Here is a 15,626-nt window from a genome sequence, read left to right on the forward strand (position 1 = left end):
GCTTTCTGAAGAACTTGACAAATGACATACGTGTACCAATTTAAAATACTTCACGTTACCTTTGAAATTCATGCATATCTAGTAGAACATAGTACTAACAATGAGTGCATTTGATACCCAAAGAAGTTATATGTAGTCTTTCGTTGTTTACATTTACAATTAGGTAGGTTCAAGTACAGACAGTTTAATGTCTTCACTGGGATCACCATTTAAGAACGATGACGTGGCAAGACCATTGCTTCATAACACACCGACCGAAGCAGTTATAACCTTATAATATTGTTGTTGCTATTGTTGTTAAGCTCCATGGCAGTCTTAATCGACCAGATGGTTGTTGTTGTTTAGTGTAAAGTAGCCATGATCAAGTAGTGTACCTAGGACTACATAATCTAGAAAGACGGTTGGGTGGGGCTGAAGTGTGATTTGGTAGCTTATTTTATCAAGCCCAACGAACAAGTCCTTAGAAGACCTACGTTGATAATGAACTCAGCCGCTACAGATCTAATACCTGATGGCTTTACGAGACATTTAGACATACAACAGGTTCACAAAGTAAAAGAAAAATAATTAACATCAGGTATAACTGTGTGGTAAAAAAAAAAAAATGGCTTCTCGGTCACGTGGCTCTGAGTTCAGTCCCACTGGATAGCACCTTCGTAAAGTGTCTTCTACTAGAGCTCCTGTTTGACCAAAACCTTTGGCTGAATTTGTCAGATGGAAACAGAAGGAAGACTGTTGTGCGTGTGAATGAATTTATATATATATATATATATGAATTTATATATATATATATATATATATATATATATGTATGTATGTGTGTGTGTGTGTGTGTGTGAGTGTGCATGTATTTGCGCTTCCTACTGTAACATTATATGATAGTTATAACTTATTGTCACCTTGATACAAGCGATGTCTTCATTTCCAGCCTTCCATGAAAACGTGTTTGGTCATGGCAAAAAAATGTTGTTTGGAAAGGCGTTTTGGTGACAGGAAGGGCATAAGGCTGTAGAATATCTGCTTCAGGAATTCCATTTGATCATCCCAGGAATAGAAAAGTGGGTATTAAAAGAGGATACCAAAGTTGATGATGATGTCTTTTTCAGAGCACACGTGTCCGTTTGATTCATTGCACAGGATGTTGTGCGATAAGCTGGACAGTTGCTTTCCTTATCATACAATCAATAAAAGAGTGTTACTTCAAAGTGTTTTCTATACATAAACCACAACCCTGCCTAATATTTTTAGTGGTCATCATCATCAGTTAAAAACAACTCCTGAAAAAAAGGCAGTAAAACCAACAAAAATGAGCAACAAAAAACACAACAGTTTAAAGGAAAGATTAAATAATTATGTGAAACTTTCATAAGTGCCATCAATATTTTCTTTATTCATTGATAAATTTGCATGTTTACACTATATATATATATATATATATATATATATATATATATATATATATATATGCATGTGTTTATATGTGTGTATGTATGTATGTGTATATATATCATACAAATATATATATATACATGTGTATGTATATACACACATATTTAGTGCGTATGTATGCATATATATATTTGTATATGTATATATATATATATATATATATGTATATATGTATATATATATATATATATATGTATATATATATATATATGTATATATATATATATATATGTATATATATATATATATATGTATATATATATATATATATATATATGTATATATATATATATATGTATATATATATATATATATATATATATATATATATATATATATATATATATGTATATATATATATATATATGTATATATATATATATATATGTATATATATATATATATATATATATATGTATATATATATATATGTATATATATATATATGTATATATATGTATATATATATATATGTATATATATGTATATATATATATATGTATATATATATATGTATATATATATATATGTATATATATATATATATATATATATATATATATATATATATATATATATATACATATATATACATACATATATATATATATATATAGATAGATAGATACATATATATGTATATGTACATATATGTATATATATAATATACATGTATATATATATATATATATATATATATATATATATATATATATATACTTATATATATCTATATACATGCATATATAAATAAATATATATACACATAAAAACAAATACATATATATGTATTTATATATATCCAGTATATTTTTTGTTGCATAAACATGCATTGAATTTTATTAATAATATTTCTGTCTTCCGGTCTATATTTTTCAGTATTTTTATTGGTCTCCTTTTCATTATAAGGTTAATTGTTGTATGTGTTGGAGTGTTTATATTAATAAATAATAATGAAATTGAACAAAATAAAGAGGAAACTGACAAACAAGTATATATATATATATATATATATATATATATATATATATATATATATATATATATATATATATATATGCTGTATATATATGTTTGTGTGCGTATATGTAAATATATGTAGGTATGTATTTGTAATATATATATATATATATACATATATATATATGTATATATACACTGGATATACATAAGCATACATATAGGGTGTTCAAAAAGTCTCTCCGAAGAGATTTTCTTCATTCTGACTCTCCAAGATGTATTTTAAAACGTGTAGAAGAGTAAACTTGTGTATTGAAAATGAAGGACGACACTTTCAACACCTCTTGTAAAGTTTTTTAAAGTCCTGTAAAGTCTAGTATATTCTTTTGTAGCCTTATACCATCATATAGATATTTATTTTATTTTGCAATAAAATACTTAGTGCGGAGAGACGTTTTGAACACCCTGTATGTATATATATATATATATATATATATATATATATATATATATATACTGGACATGCGTATGTGCATATACATATATATATATATATATATATATATATATATATATATATATATATATATATATATATATATATACTGGACATGCGTATGTGCATATACATATATGTGTAAACACATACACACACGCACACACACACATATATATATATATATACAAATTTATATGCATACACATAGACACACACATATATGTATATATATACACACACATACATATATATTCACATTGACGTCTATAAACGCAAAGCACACACACACGCACACGCACAAACAGACGCACATATGTATGTATATGTATATATATCACAACATTGAAAAGAAAAAAGCGGTTTTGGGGAAGTTCGGTCGCTGCTCTGGTTTGGTCCGGTCAAGTTTTGTTTGAAATAGTTTGAAATTATGTGCATAAAAAACTGAATTACTAATAATAATAATAATAATAATAATAATAATAATAATAATAATAATAATAATAACAACAGCAACAATGTAAATAATATTTTTCTTAAATGATAATAATAATAATAATAATAATAATAATAATAATAATAATAATAATAAAATAATGATAGTAATGTTAAAAGTGAGAAATAAAATGATAATAACTTAGGATTTAACAAATACAAAAACAGCAGCAACAACAACAAAAATTGCAACAACAGTAACAGAAGTATTCTGTAACATGGTTTTGTTTGTTGGAATGGGAAGAGGGTGGTCTGTGGTAATATTTGTGATGGTGGTGGTATTGGTGTAGTAGTAGTAGTGTATATTAGTAGTGGTAATAGTAGGAAGCGAAGGTAGGGATAATTTACAAAAATAAAATTTCACAAATAAATATTTTTTTTTCCTGTTTTTCTTTTTTCTTTGCATTGAAAGAAGGCAGATGAAATAAAACGATTGTTGTAAATTTAAAAAAAAAGGATAGAATTAATTTTTTTTACTCTTTATATACTGTGTGTGCATGTGTTTATGTACATGAAGATATGTACGTGTGTGTGTGTGTGTCTGTGTCTGTGCGGTATACGTGTGCTTGATTTTAAACTTTTCACATTTACTTTTCTACTTAATTATTGTGTCGTAATCTATGTGTATAGTTGCTTATGTTTTATAAATAACGATTAAATGAACAATTTGTGACTAGGATGTGTTTTGTTTAGTTATTGTTTTTCATTTATCTTTGTATGCTTATATGTATTTTTTAACTGGAATTGAAAACTACTCGTCAAAAAAAAAAATGAAAAAAGAAAAATTATAATAAAAAGAAGCATTCCAAGGGAGAGCACTTTGTGTTTTCTTTTTTTTTTTTACTTCTTTTATTATTAGTTCATCATATAGTTTTTCATGTCAGCTTTCACTAGCCAGATAGTTTTAAGGTGTCTATTCGTATGATTCTTAATTTATCAGCTATCATAAATATTTTGTTTTAAATGTTCCTTTTCTTCAAGTCTGTCTGTCATTCCTTCTTCCTCCTTTCCTTCTTTATTTCTTTCTCCCTGTCATTATATCTTACTTTCTTTTCTCTCTTCTTTTCTTTCTCTCAGCTTTCATTTTTTAAATTTTATTTTTGGCTTAGTGTTGGGTTACAGTGGGTGCTATTTCCATAAGTTTCCCCTTCCCGAAAATGGTATGTTAAATTATTTTTTATTTGAAACCTGAAAAAAAGAAATATATATATATATAATAAAATGAAACGAAATAGAAATTTATGAAAAATTAAATTGGACTAGACATTATTCGCCGTACATTTACGGCCATTTCACTGATTTTCTACTTGACAGTATCTGGTTACTGATTCTCGGTGACTAAATCCTAATAAGTTACTTTATCAGGTATAAAAGTCGAACCTGATCCTATACAACAACAATGACAATATAAAGGCGAATTGTCGATGAATCAAATCAATGATTCTCATTCTATCTCAATTAGGGTTAACTGCATTTTGCTGTTGATTCAGTGTGAATAGAATTTAAGTCCTTAGATGACTGCTAACAGATTACAAGTTAATTCAGCGATGCAAACTTTCAGTCACGAATATCTTTTAGTTTTTACCTTTTACTTATTTCAGTGATTATACTGCGTCCATCATTAGGCAACGCATTGAAGAATTTTTAGTCGAATGAATCGACCCCAGTATTTATTATTTCTTTTGAAAGCCTGGCGCTTATTCTATTGATCTCTTTCTCCGAAGTGCTAAGTTACGGCGAGCTAAACATACCAACACCTGTTGTCAAGCGGTGGTGGTGGACAAACACAGACACAAAGACGCGCGCGCGCGCACGTGCACACACTCATATACACGACGTACTTCTTTCCGTTTCCATCTACCAAATCCACTCAGAAGACTTTGGTCGGCCCGAGGCTATAGTAGAAGACAATGGCCCAAGGTGCCACGCAGTGGGACTGAATCCAGAACCATGTGGTTGGGAAACAAGCTTCTTTTAGATTTCTTTCATAGATGTAAAACAAATTTTATATAAGTTGAGGGATTATAATCAATGTTCACCACAATATATAACTAGTACTTATTATTTTTATACAGGTAAAATTTTAACATACACGTTTAGTTTGCTTGACCTCATATGGTAAAAAGCTGACCTAAAATGACCTTGTATGACTCCGTATTTACCAGATATGTTACTGAAAACTATCAATTATAACTCCTTACGAGTGAAAACTTGGCTGCTAATATCCTAATCTTTGTTAATCCGAACAAATTTGTTGAAATAAAATTATATGGTTTAGCATTTTAAATACGTGATATGTATAAACATCTGATTAATCAGATAGCTGAGAGATTGAGATACAAACTGATAAATTGCTCGTTTAATATCCAAATGAAGTGTGAATGTGCCGTTTATTTTGGCTTAATTTCAGTGTATTCAATCCATGATAATTATACTATTCGTTGTATCCACCTACCCTCTCCCATTGCACATACTAGGATTTTAGCAAGAGAACACTAACTTTGTCTGTAGTACTATAGTGGTAGCGATGGGATAAGAATTGCCGTACCTTATGTTGGCAGACTATAAGGTTAAGGTTATCAGGTCTCCAGACTCATTAAGATCTGGCTATAAGAACAAATTGAGGGCACCGAATTCTATTGAAAGGCAATATCCATAGATTTATTTGCTTTTTGGGGTTTTTATCTGGTTAAAAATAAAAATAATCTAAAACAAATAATAACAAATGAAGAAATAAAGTAAGTTGTTACTTACCAAATATACGCTTGATGAAATAGAATCATTACCAAAATCATTTTCAGCTTTACATGTAAATAAGAAGAAGTGTTCATTCAAATGCCAGCTTTCAAGAACCAGATCACCATTTGCTAGCAACTGTAAAATAATACAAAATAGCAATTTATTATTATGTAAGGCGGTGAGCTGGCAGAAATGTTAGCACGCCAGGCGAAATGCTTAGCGGTATAACGTCTCCGTGAAGTTAATACGTGATGATTTTTAGTAGTTTTTGTGCTGCTTTGCAGCGGTTTGGGTGTTTACGTGTGTAGTTTGTTTGAGCTTTCTCTTCTCGTAAGAGAAGAGACAGCTGGTTAAAGAATGTCTGAAGACAGTTATAGTTACTCAGACATGTCATCGTCTGAGGAGTTGCTGGAGGCAGTTAAGACAATGGACCAGAAACTGATAAAAGAGAAGCGGAATTTTGCTGATGTAGCAAGGTGCAAGGAAACAGAAGTGGATATCAGAGAATTCAGAAGAAATGAAGAAATAAACCGAGATGGGTTTGAAGTGAAGCTGTCGCTCCCGCAAGAGGTTTAAAACGGAATAAAGGAAAAGTCGATAATCTATCGTACCTTTTCGATAAATAAAGGAAGAATAGACGTCGTCACGACAGAACAAATAGAAAAGGCGTTAAAACAGATTTGGGAAGACATAATATACCTGACTAGAGGTTCAACGTTTGGAACAGTAGAAGTGAGGTTTCATAATGCAGCAGCAGCAAGGAAACATGCGGCGTCGACAATTCGGGGCGAAGAAGTGGTGCTGTTGCCCACGTATAGAGGCATGAGAGCAACAAGAGTCACGGTTGAAAGAATCCCACCGGAGAGTGATGTGACCTGGGTGGCAGATGCGGACCTCTTTGGTAATGAGGACAACATAGTAGTGCTCCAGGCCAAGAAAAAAGAGTGCGCCAGCTGGAGAAGTCAATCACTGGAGATGATAGTCCAAACTTAGTTTCACTGGAAACTAGAGCCTTTTAAACTCAAAGAGGAGGTTAGATGGAATTAACGGGATCCGTGGAATGAAGACATCCTCACCTTTATATTTCTCAGTGATAATTGCTGGCTATAAGTAATAGGGTTGCATCGCTTTCACCACCACTCTGGTTTCATTGCACAGGCGAGATAGATCCAGGTTCCTCAGAAGCATGATTGGGCCCCACTTTTAAGTGTTAAGTTGTGAGGTGGCATCCTAGATGGTTGTAGAGAGTTCAAGAACTCAATTGGATAAACAACAGCTTAGTTCTGATCAATGAGAGTGTCGATGGATTTGAAACACTGTTCTTGTCCTGGCAACAGCTGCAGGAGATCCCAATTGATTTTGTCTACAGTATCATTACGTGGAGCTAAGATGGCTCGCTCACATAGCTATTGACTATTGCTAAAGTTTTGTGCAATGCTTGGAAACACGTACATTTTGAGATCATTGACAGTTGGTACCATCTCACCACAGGGTACCTTGTATTGCTGTTGCAATTCTCCATATAAATGATAGCAAAGTGTGTATCAAATGAAATTAAAATCCTGGTTCAGTGACAGATCGATCAAGCTGGTAAATTTTTAACGTTATTGGTGACAACATATTCTCTCTTCTAATTAACTGCTAAAAAAGAGAGAAAGTGCCACCCTCTCTTTTGCAAGAGAAATTAAGGTAGCTTTGCTTGTGTAGGGTGCATGATACTCACATCTATTTAAATGTGAAATATTAAGTGTTAATAAGGCGAGTTGTTCCAAAAAATATCCAAAATATGTATTGGAAGTTTATCAAGATATAATATTTTCTAATCCTTATCCTAGTAAAATAGTCACACCGGATTTAAATATGAAATATCGAGTGTACTGTAGCTAATTTTATTAGGTCCATTGCACGAACAATTATTTGAATAACTCATGTCAATATCTCTAACTTATGTCATGGGAATATTGAATTTTAGTTTATAGTATAAATTGAAAGATATCCTACAGTGTATAATACCCAAAGGACCAAATGAAGGAATGACATATCAATGTAATAAGCATTTTCACCGGGTGTGCGTGCGTACGTATGAAAACCTTTCATTATTTAGAAACCTTACTGTTTCTTTTTCTTCTGAAAATTACATAAGTTGTGTGTGACATCGAATTTTAAGTTTTACACTATAGTAATTCCAGTTCTTCACGGAGGCTCCCTGCGACCGCATGGGTTACAGTGGCTTAGCGCCGGGTCCTGCTGCATTCAAATTTATAGTTTAAGGTTAGTTAGGGTAGGTATTTAGCGAGTATGGTGTTGTAAATATTTACTAAATTTTTATCCAGTCATAATTATGTTTATCAGCAACCACCCTATGTGTGAAAGTGTTGGTGTGAATGAGCGTGCGACAGAACCGTACACTGAAAATTTTTTTTCAGAAAAGTACTTCTTACATATCTTACTGTCAATTCATTGGATTAATCTCAACAAAATACAAGTTTAATCACTAGATCAGCACCTATGTTTGTGTTCATTCCAAAATAATAACAACTTTAACATACTTCCAAAATGAGACTTCTTCCATGTGTATCCGCGTGCGTATATGTGCAGGTATCTGTGTGCGTGTGTGTGGAGGGGTTAGTGCGCAAGAAAAACATTTACAGAAATGTACTCATAAGAATTCTATTAAAATAAGTTATCTTTATATGCCATGTTTGCAATTTTCCATATAAACGATAGCAAAGTGTGTATCAAATGAAATTAATATCCTGGTTCAGTGACAGATCGATCAAGTTAGTAAAGGTTTAACGTTTTTCGTAGCAACATATTCTCGCTTCTAATTAAATATTGAAAAAGTGAGAAACTGCCACCCTCCCTTTGGCAAGAGAAATTAATTTTGGCGGTAAGGACTAACCCCCTCGTTTCATTATCACCATTGAAAAGCGTCTGTCTTTACTTTAAAAAAAAGAGGTGGGGTTGTAGACGTACGACGGAGCATTATTCAATAACGTGTTTGCTTCTATCAGAATCGTTTACCTTTAAAACGAGAAAACAAAACCGACGTATACGACAAGTATGTAAAACATATTTCTGTTTACTTTCTCTGTTCATTTACATAAGCTGTAGAAATTGTTGAGCACGTACACAAACAACTAAATTTTCCAGACATTTAGCTGTTATTTTTAGCAGTTCATTTTCTGTTTTAGACAACGGGATGACGTGGCAAGGGGTGTATATATTAATTTTGGAGTTCTTCATAGAAAATTTGAAATTAATTTTTTTTCTATATTCTAAATTTCCGTGTTTTCCCACGTAGATTAAAAAAAAATTGAAAAAAGTTAAAAATTTAAAATTTGCGGGGAGGAGGAATTTAAAATTTTGAAAAACATGCTTTTGTGGATATTCGGAATCTCCGTCATGGAAAACATAGGAATCCGATGAAAAAAAAATTGGAAGGGTCGTATAGGGGGAGAAGCTACATCCCCTATGTGGGCAAGGGCCAAATTTTGACCCCCTCCCCTAAAACATTCCCCGAGTAATGAAAAACGTTCATGCTGAAATTGGTACAGATTGATCCAGCAGCTTGGCCGTGAATAGAGAAGACACACATACACACACACACACACACACACACACATACACACACACACGAACACACACAGACAGTGAATTTTATATACATATATATATGTGTGTGTGTATATATATACATATATATATATATATACATACATATGTACACACACACAAACACATACACAAATACATATACACACATACATAGATACATATAAGTAATATATGAATGTGTGTGTGTATATATGTATACAACAAACCTCCACTCAGTTTCCGTTCGCCGAATTTGACATTCATCACCTCAAGGCATAGTAGCAGACATTTGCCCGAGGTACAATGCAACACGATAATTATTTTGATAATTAACTTTGTTTTGTTATTTCAACACTATTTAGATAATATAAACCGAAGGGTAAACTGTTCATTTTTGTATAAAACCTTCATCAGCTAAGCAAACTAACTTTTTATCAGGTTATTGTGGTAGGTCTAAGTGAACTAAGTCTGAGACCTAACTTCAATTGGTCTCAAAGAAACACCCATCAGTTTGAAACTCGGCAAGAGCAAGTCCTAATTTCATATTTCTTAGACCCACTATTTTTATTTATTGATTAGAGAATATATTACCCCGATTTCTGGAGGTGTTTGCTGTAGTAAAAATAAAAGCAACAATTATATTGATTGCGAACCGAATGCTTAATCGATACAGTTGTACCATTTACGTTTTTAAGCATCTTAACAGAATTCATTAACAGTAACCCTAAAAAATATTTTGAAATATTAGTAGTTGTGTGGTAAGTAGTTTGCTTACCAACAACAGGGTTCCGGGTTCAGTCCCACAGCGCGGCACCTTGGGCAAGTGTCTTCTATATACTCGGACCGACCAAAATCTTGTGAGTGGATTTGGTAGACGGAAACTGAGAGAAGCCCATGGTATATATATATATATGTGTATGTATGTGTGTTTGTGTGTCTGTGTTTATCCTCCCAACATCGCTTGACAACCGATGCTGGTGCATTTACGTCCCCGTAACTTAGCGGTTCGGCAAAAGTGTCCGATAGAATAAGTACTAGGCTTACAAAGAATAAGTCCTGTGGTCGATTTGCTCGACTAAAGGCGGTGCTCCAGCATGGCCGCAGTCAAATGTCTGAAACAAGTAAAAGAATAAAAGAATTATGTAAAAATTATTTGAATTTTTGTTTTACCTTGTAACCAGACGTGCTTGGTAGAATCTTTTTCTTGTCCTTGTACCAGCTAATTGTTGGTGTTGGAGTACCTTGAGCTCGGCAACTTAACTGGACAGCTGTGCCAGACTTCTCAATGCGATAAGTGGTATAGGAATAAATACGAGCTCCCATTCCTTTATGGAAGAAATGAAATAAAAAACAGGCACTTTAAAAGAAGAAAACTATATATATATATATATATATATATGTGTGTGTGTGTGTGTGTGTGTGTGTGTGTGTGCGTGTGTGTGTATGTGTGTGTGTACATATATATATATTTACACGCACGCGCGCGTATACACACTTTCACTTACACACACACACACACACACACACACACACGCAGAATGAATTTATTGTGTAAAGCTCTACAACATAGTTTTGCTAACAAATCTAAGCTTAACTTTTTCGAAAATCTCAAGATATATTTTAGCAATTAAAATTCCGCTCAATTTGATAGAATCAAATGATTTGAAAATGTCATCCAAACATTTTAAAAATGGAAATTATTGAACTCATAGATAAAGGAGTGGACACTTTCTCGCACATACACAAAGAGAAATAGCAACGCTAAGACATTTTTTCTGTTTCAAGGATTTTAAAGAAGAAATCATTATGTAATATAACTCTTTCTACCGTAGGCACAAGGCCTAAAATTTTGTGAGAGAGTGCTAGTCGACTACAGTGATCAGCAGGGACTGATTTTATCGACTCCAAAAGGGTGGAAGACAAAGTGAACCTCAGCGGAATTTAAACGTAGAACATAAAGACAGATGAAATATCACCAAGCATTTTGTCCGGCGTACCAACAATTCTACCAGTTCACGGCCTTAAATATTCATGTAATATTATTTCAAATCAAGGTGACGAACAGACAGAATCGTTACTGGGTAAAATGTTTGACAGCATTCCGTCCGTCTGTACGCTCTGAGTTCAAGTTCCGCCGAGGCCGACTTTGCTTTTCATCCTTTTGGGTTGAACACCGGGCACAATATAATCGACTTTACCGCTCGCCCGAAATTTGTGGCCTTGAGCCAAAATTCGAAACTAATATATCAAATCGTCAGGCAGCAAGCTAGCAGAATTGTTAGCACGCTGGACAAAATGCTTAGCAGCATTTCGTCCGTCGCAACATTCTGAGTCAAATTCTGCCGAGGTTGATTTAACCTTACATCATTTTCGGGTTCATAAACCAAGTATCAGTTGAGGACTGTGGTCAATGTAATCGACTTAACCCGCCCTCGAAATTGCTGGCCTTGTGTCAAAATTTGAGATCAATATATCAAATTGTTTGAGATTGTGAATAATTTCTTTGCTCTAGCTTTGATTTCAGCTTCAATAAGTGAGCCATTGAGAAAAAATCTACGCGGTATCGAAATACTTGAAATAGAAGCTAAATCTCTCAAAAAATCATTAATTAGAAAAACATTAAAATAATAAAAGTAAATAATGAGCTCTTCACAATTATTTTATAAAATGTTACCTGAAAACCAATTGAATGTATTCTATCATCTCAGACTATTTTAACTAATGAACCAGCTAGCCTAAAGATGTCCGTTCAAGATATGTATTCTAAGCATTTCTAAGCATTATGACCGATTATACTTTGTTTTTCGAGACTGGATATTTGGAAGGAAAAGTGGGTTCAGATCAAAATATATAAAGGGCGTGACTAAAACACGTAAGGCATTTTCCACTCCCTCAGCAGCCACCAAACCGCCAAAGATAAGCATGAAGTACATTCTGTTATATAATTTTGATGAATCCAATCATCTAGTCTTAATACTTAACCTCTTTCCTATGACATTTCCTCCGACTACAGTATACCAAACAGTATCCTTGGTGAGACCCCAGCTTTTGAGTTCAGATATTTTGAAAACTACTGGGTTACGCTTTATTGAATTTTACTATTAATCCCGCTCTGATTCAAGTGCCTCTGTAATGCATGCGGCTTTTGGAGTAAACTGTTGATAAACTGGCAAAAGTCAATGGTAAACTGTTGCAGTGTCTTTCCCCTCCAAAATTATGAATGTTAAGACTTTGTCATGCAGGTCCAATGAACGACGACACGCGTACTTATAAAGAGTGAGCGATGGAGAGAACGAGAGAGAGAGAGAGAGAGAGAGAGAGAGAGAGAGAGAGAGAGAGAGAGAGAGAAATAAACGAAGGGAGAGTGTGAGTAGGAGGAGAAAAAGGGAAGATAACCGACGTGGGATTTGAACACAACATTTGAACTCCGGCATTTCGTTCGATATTCTAACGACTCAACAATCGACACTAAACAAAAATAAATCTATTAACTATGTTAGCATTTAATACTGCTTCTGTCTTCAAATACTTAAACTTCTGACGAAGTAGAGCTGTGATGAAAAACGTTCAAGATGTGATCATTCTGTTTTTAATATATGATATATTCAGGACTATGACAACCTAGATATTCATATTTCCTTCCTCTTATAAGTCTCTAGGGTGAGATTTAAGTGAAATTTGACTTTTTTTTCAGGAGACACTTAATCTTAGATACTCTCTTATTTTTTGTGCACTAAAATTATCAGCTTAATTTGATTTTTAATAACAAATTCACTAATACATATCAGACTTAAAAAATTGACACCCATTCTATTTTTAGGTCATACACTGACAAATTTATTAGCATTGATTTAAAAGAAAACGGTATGTCTGACATGTATAAGTGAGTATATTTATAGGACACATATTTGTACCTACTCACTCGTCCACGCACACTCACGTGCACCTGGCTTTATTTATATCTTTAGTTTGTAATAATCCTTTAGGTAATATAGAACACTAAAACGTTGCCGTGAAGAACAGTGGTTGTAAAAGCCGACATAAACCTAAACAATAAGAGATGTCTTTTAATGAGATAAAGTCGTGAATTAATCTTGATTTATCGTAGTATACTCACCGTTAGAATTACATTGTTCCTTTGCTGGAAATCTTCCTGCAAAGAAAAAGCGAAAGAGAAAAAATATAAAAAAAAGAAATATTTAAATAGAATTCAGTAAATAGTTAGCTTAAACTCATTAAATAGGTTTTGTCAATGGTTGGCTTAAACTTGCTTATTTAGATTTAAAACCGTCACCGCTAAATACTTAGTAACATTTTTTTCTAGATTTTTGTTGTTTAATTTGCTATTTAATTTTCTATTGCGTAATTTTGTATGGGATGAATTTACAACAATTCTCAAGAAGCAAATGAGTACAGATATTTCACGAGATCTGACTGTACCCTTTTCTAATTAACACATGCTAATTTTGTTAATTATCTGTTTATTTATTTATCTATTTTATCTGATTATACTTGTCCTTTTTTCTTTAGCTTTATTTTACAAATTATAACAGAGTAAGAGTGGTTAGCTGAATCGGCCTAGATAATTGTATATTCATTGTATATTCACCAAATCACAAGAGCTCATATTCAGCCAATAGAAGCTTAGCAAGAACCATTAAACTGAGTCATTTAACAAATGCTGTGTTAAGCAGAGGAAGACTACAAACTAACATTGAGGTTTTTTACTCGGGCAGAAACGTGATGATGGTGGTGAAGATAATAGGAATAGTGATAATTGAAGTGGCTTTGATGAAAATGATGATGCTGATGATGATTTGGGAGAAAGAAAAGAAAGAAGAAAGAGATGTTAACTGCAAGGCAAGTCTAAAATCTGACACACAAACAGTTTATAAAGCTGTACAAATTACAAGTGCATTCTTAGTTTGAGGGTTTAAGATGCGCGGAAGGAAGATGGATACAGCAAAGACGTGGAATAAAGAAAGAAGAGGAAGATCTAGCTGAGAAATAGTTTAGACACAATAGAGAAGTCGGGATAGCATTCTTGGGGATATGAATCTCACCGGAACATAGCATGTAGTTGAGAATTCGAAAAAGAAAATCTGCACCATACGAATTCTGACCAGTGACAGGACAAGCTGAAAAAATAAAATTGTACTTCTCGTAAAGATCACTGCTGATGATGCATAAGGCACAATGAAAAACAACGATAATAACAATAAAAATAGGCACAAAAGAAAAGAAATAAGCGATAAATAGTAATAATTTAGTAATAATTTTGGTACAAGGCCAATAGCAATAATAATAATAATAATAATAATAATAATAATAATAATAATAATAATAATAATAATAATAAAAGGAATAAAGCTGGGTAGCTGAGTAGATGCATGAGTAGATATATGGATGGATGGAAATAAATCTTCTTGGGAAATTAAAAGATTTCTCAGGATAGAGAAATATTCCTCAAGCAAACTATGTTATTAATTTTATGGGACTGCGGGAAAGTTAACTTTAAGAATCTCTGAATCTGAAAGATTCAGTCTTGTACTGTTTTATATAAGGCATCTAGAAAATAGATCGTAACTAGTCTAAGTCCTGAGTGACCCAGATAATAAATGAACCTGAAAGGTCTTAGGGAATAACCTGAATAGAAAGTGACCCAGATAATAAGAGACCCGGTCACCAGGCGAGTAACATGACCTAGAAAGCGGCCCATGCAGAAAAATTAACACCAACAGGAAATTGTTGTTGGCAGGTGTTAGCATTAAGTACGTAGTTTTAATGACGCTTTCAACAATTTCAAATCTTTAGTCATTCTCGGTGAAGAACAATGAGTTCAACGAGTTTTCTTTTCTTTTCTTTTTTTTTCCTTAACACTTTATCTCTT

General features: G+C 32.7%; 1 protein-coding gene across 4 annotated transcripts in view; it reads right to left on the reverse strand.

Moving 5' to 3' along the window:
- Positions 1-3,424: 3,424 nt before the first annotated feature.
- LOC106881019 (zwei Ig domain protein zig-2) overlaps positions 3,425-15,626 on the reverse strand; it is a 96,834-nt gene continuing 84,632 nt past the window's right edge. For 2 of the 4 annotated variants that reach the window (XM_014931207.3, XM_052975873.2), the window contains exons 6-10: positions 14,800-14,874; positions 13,854-13,889; positions 10,907-11,061; positions 6,155-6,274; positions 4,220-4,588 (exon numbers count right to left, since the gene is read on the reverse strand). In XM_014931207.3, the coding sequence (XP_014786693.1) occupies positions 4,571-4,588; positions 6,155-6,274; positions 10,907-11,061; positions 13,854-13,889; positions 14,800-14,874 (404 nt within the window). In that variant the 3' untranslated portion in view covers positions 4,220-4,570. Of the gene's footprint in view, positions 4,589-6,154; positions 6,275-10,906; positions 11,062-13,853; positions 13,890-14,799; positions 14,875-15,626 lie in introns of all 4 variants that reach the window. The other 2 variants (XM_014931215.3, XM_089341835.1) reach the window with 1 other exon arrangement.

Source organism: Octopus bimaculoides, chromosome 2 (genome assembly GCF_046866305.1).
Source record: "Octopus bimaculoides isolate indiv1 chromosome 2, ASM4686630v1, whole genome shotgun sequence".
NCBI classification, from domain to species: domain Eukaryota; kingdom Metazoa; phylum Mollusca; class Cephalopoda; order Octopoda; family Octopodidae; genus Octopus; species Octopus bimaculoides.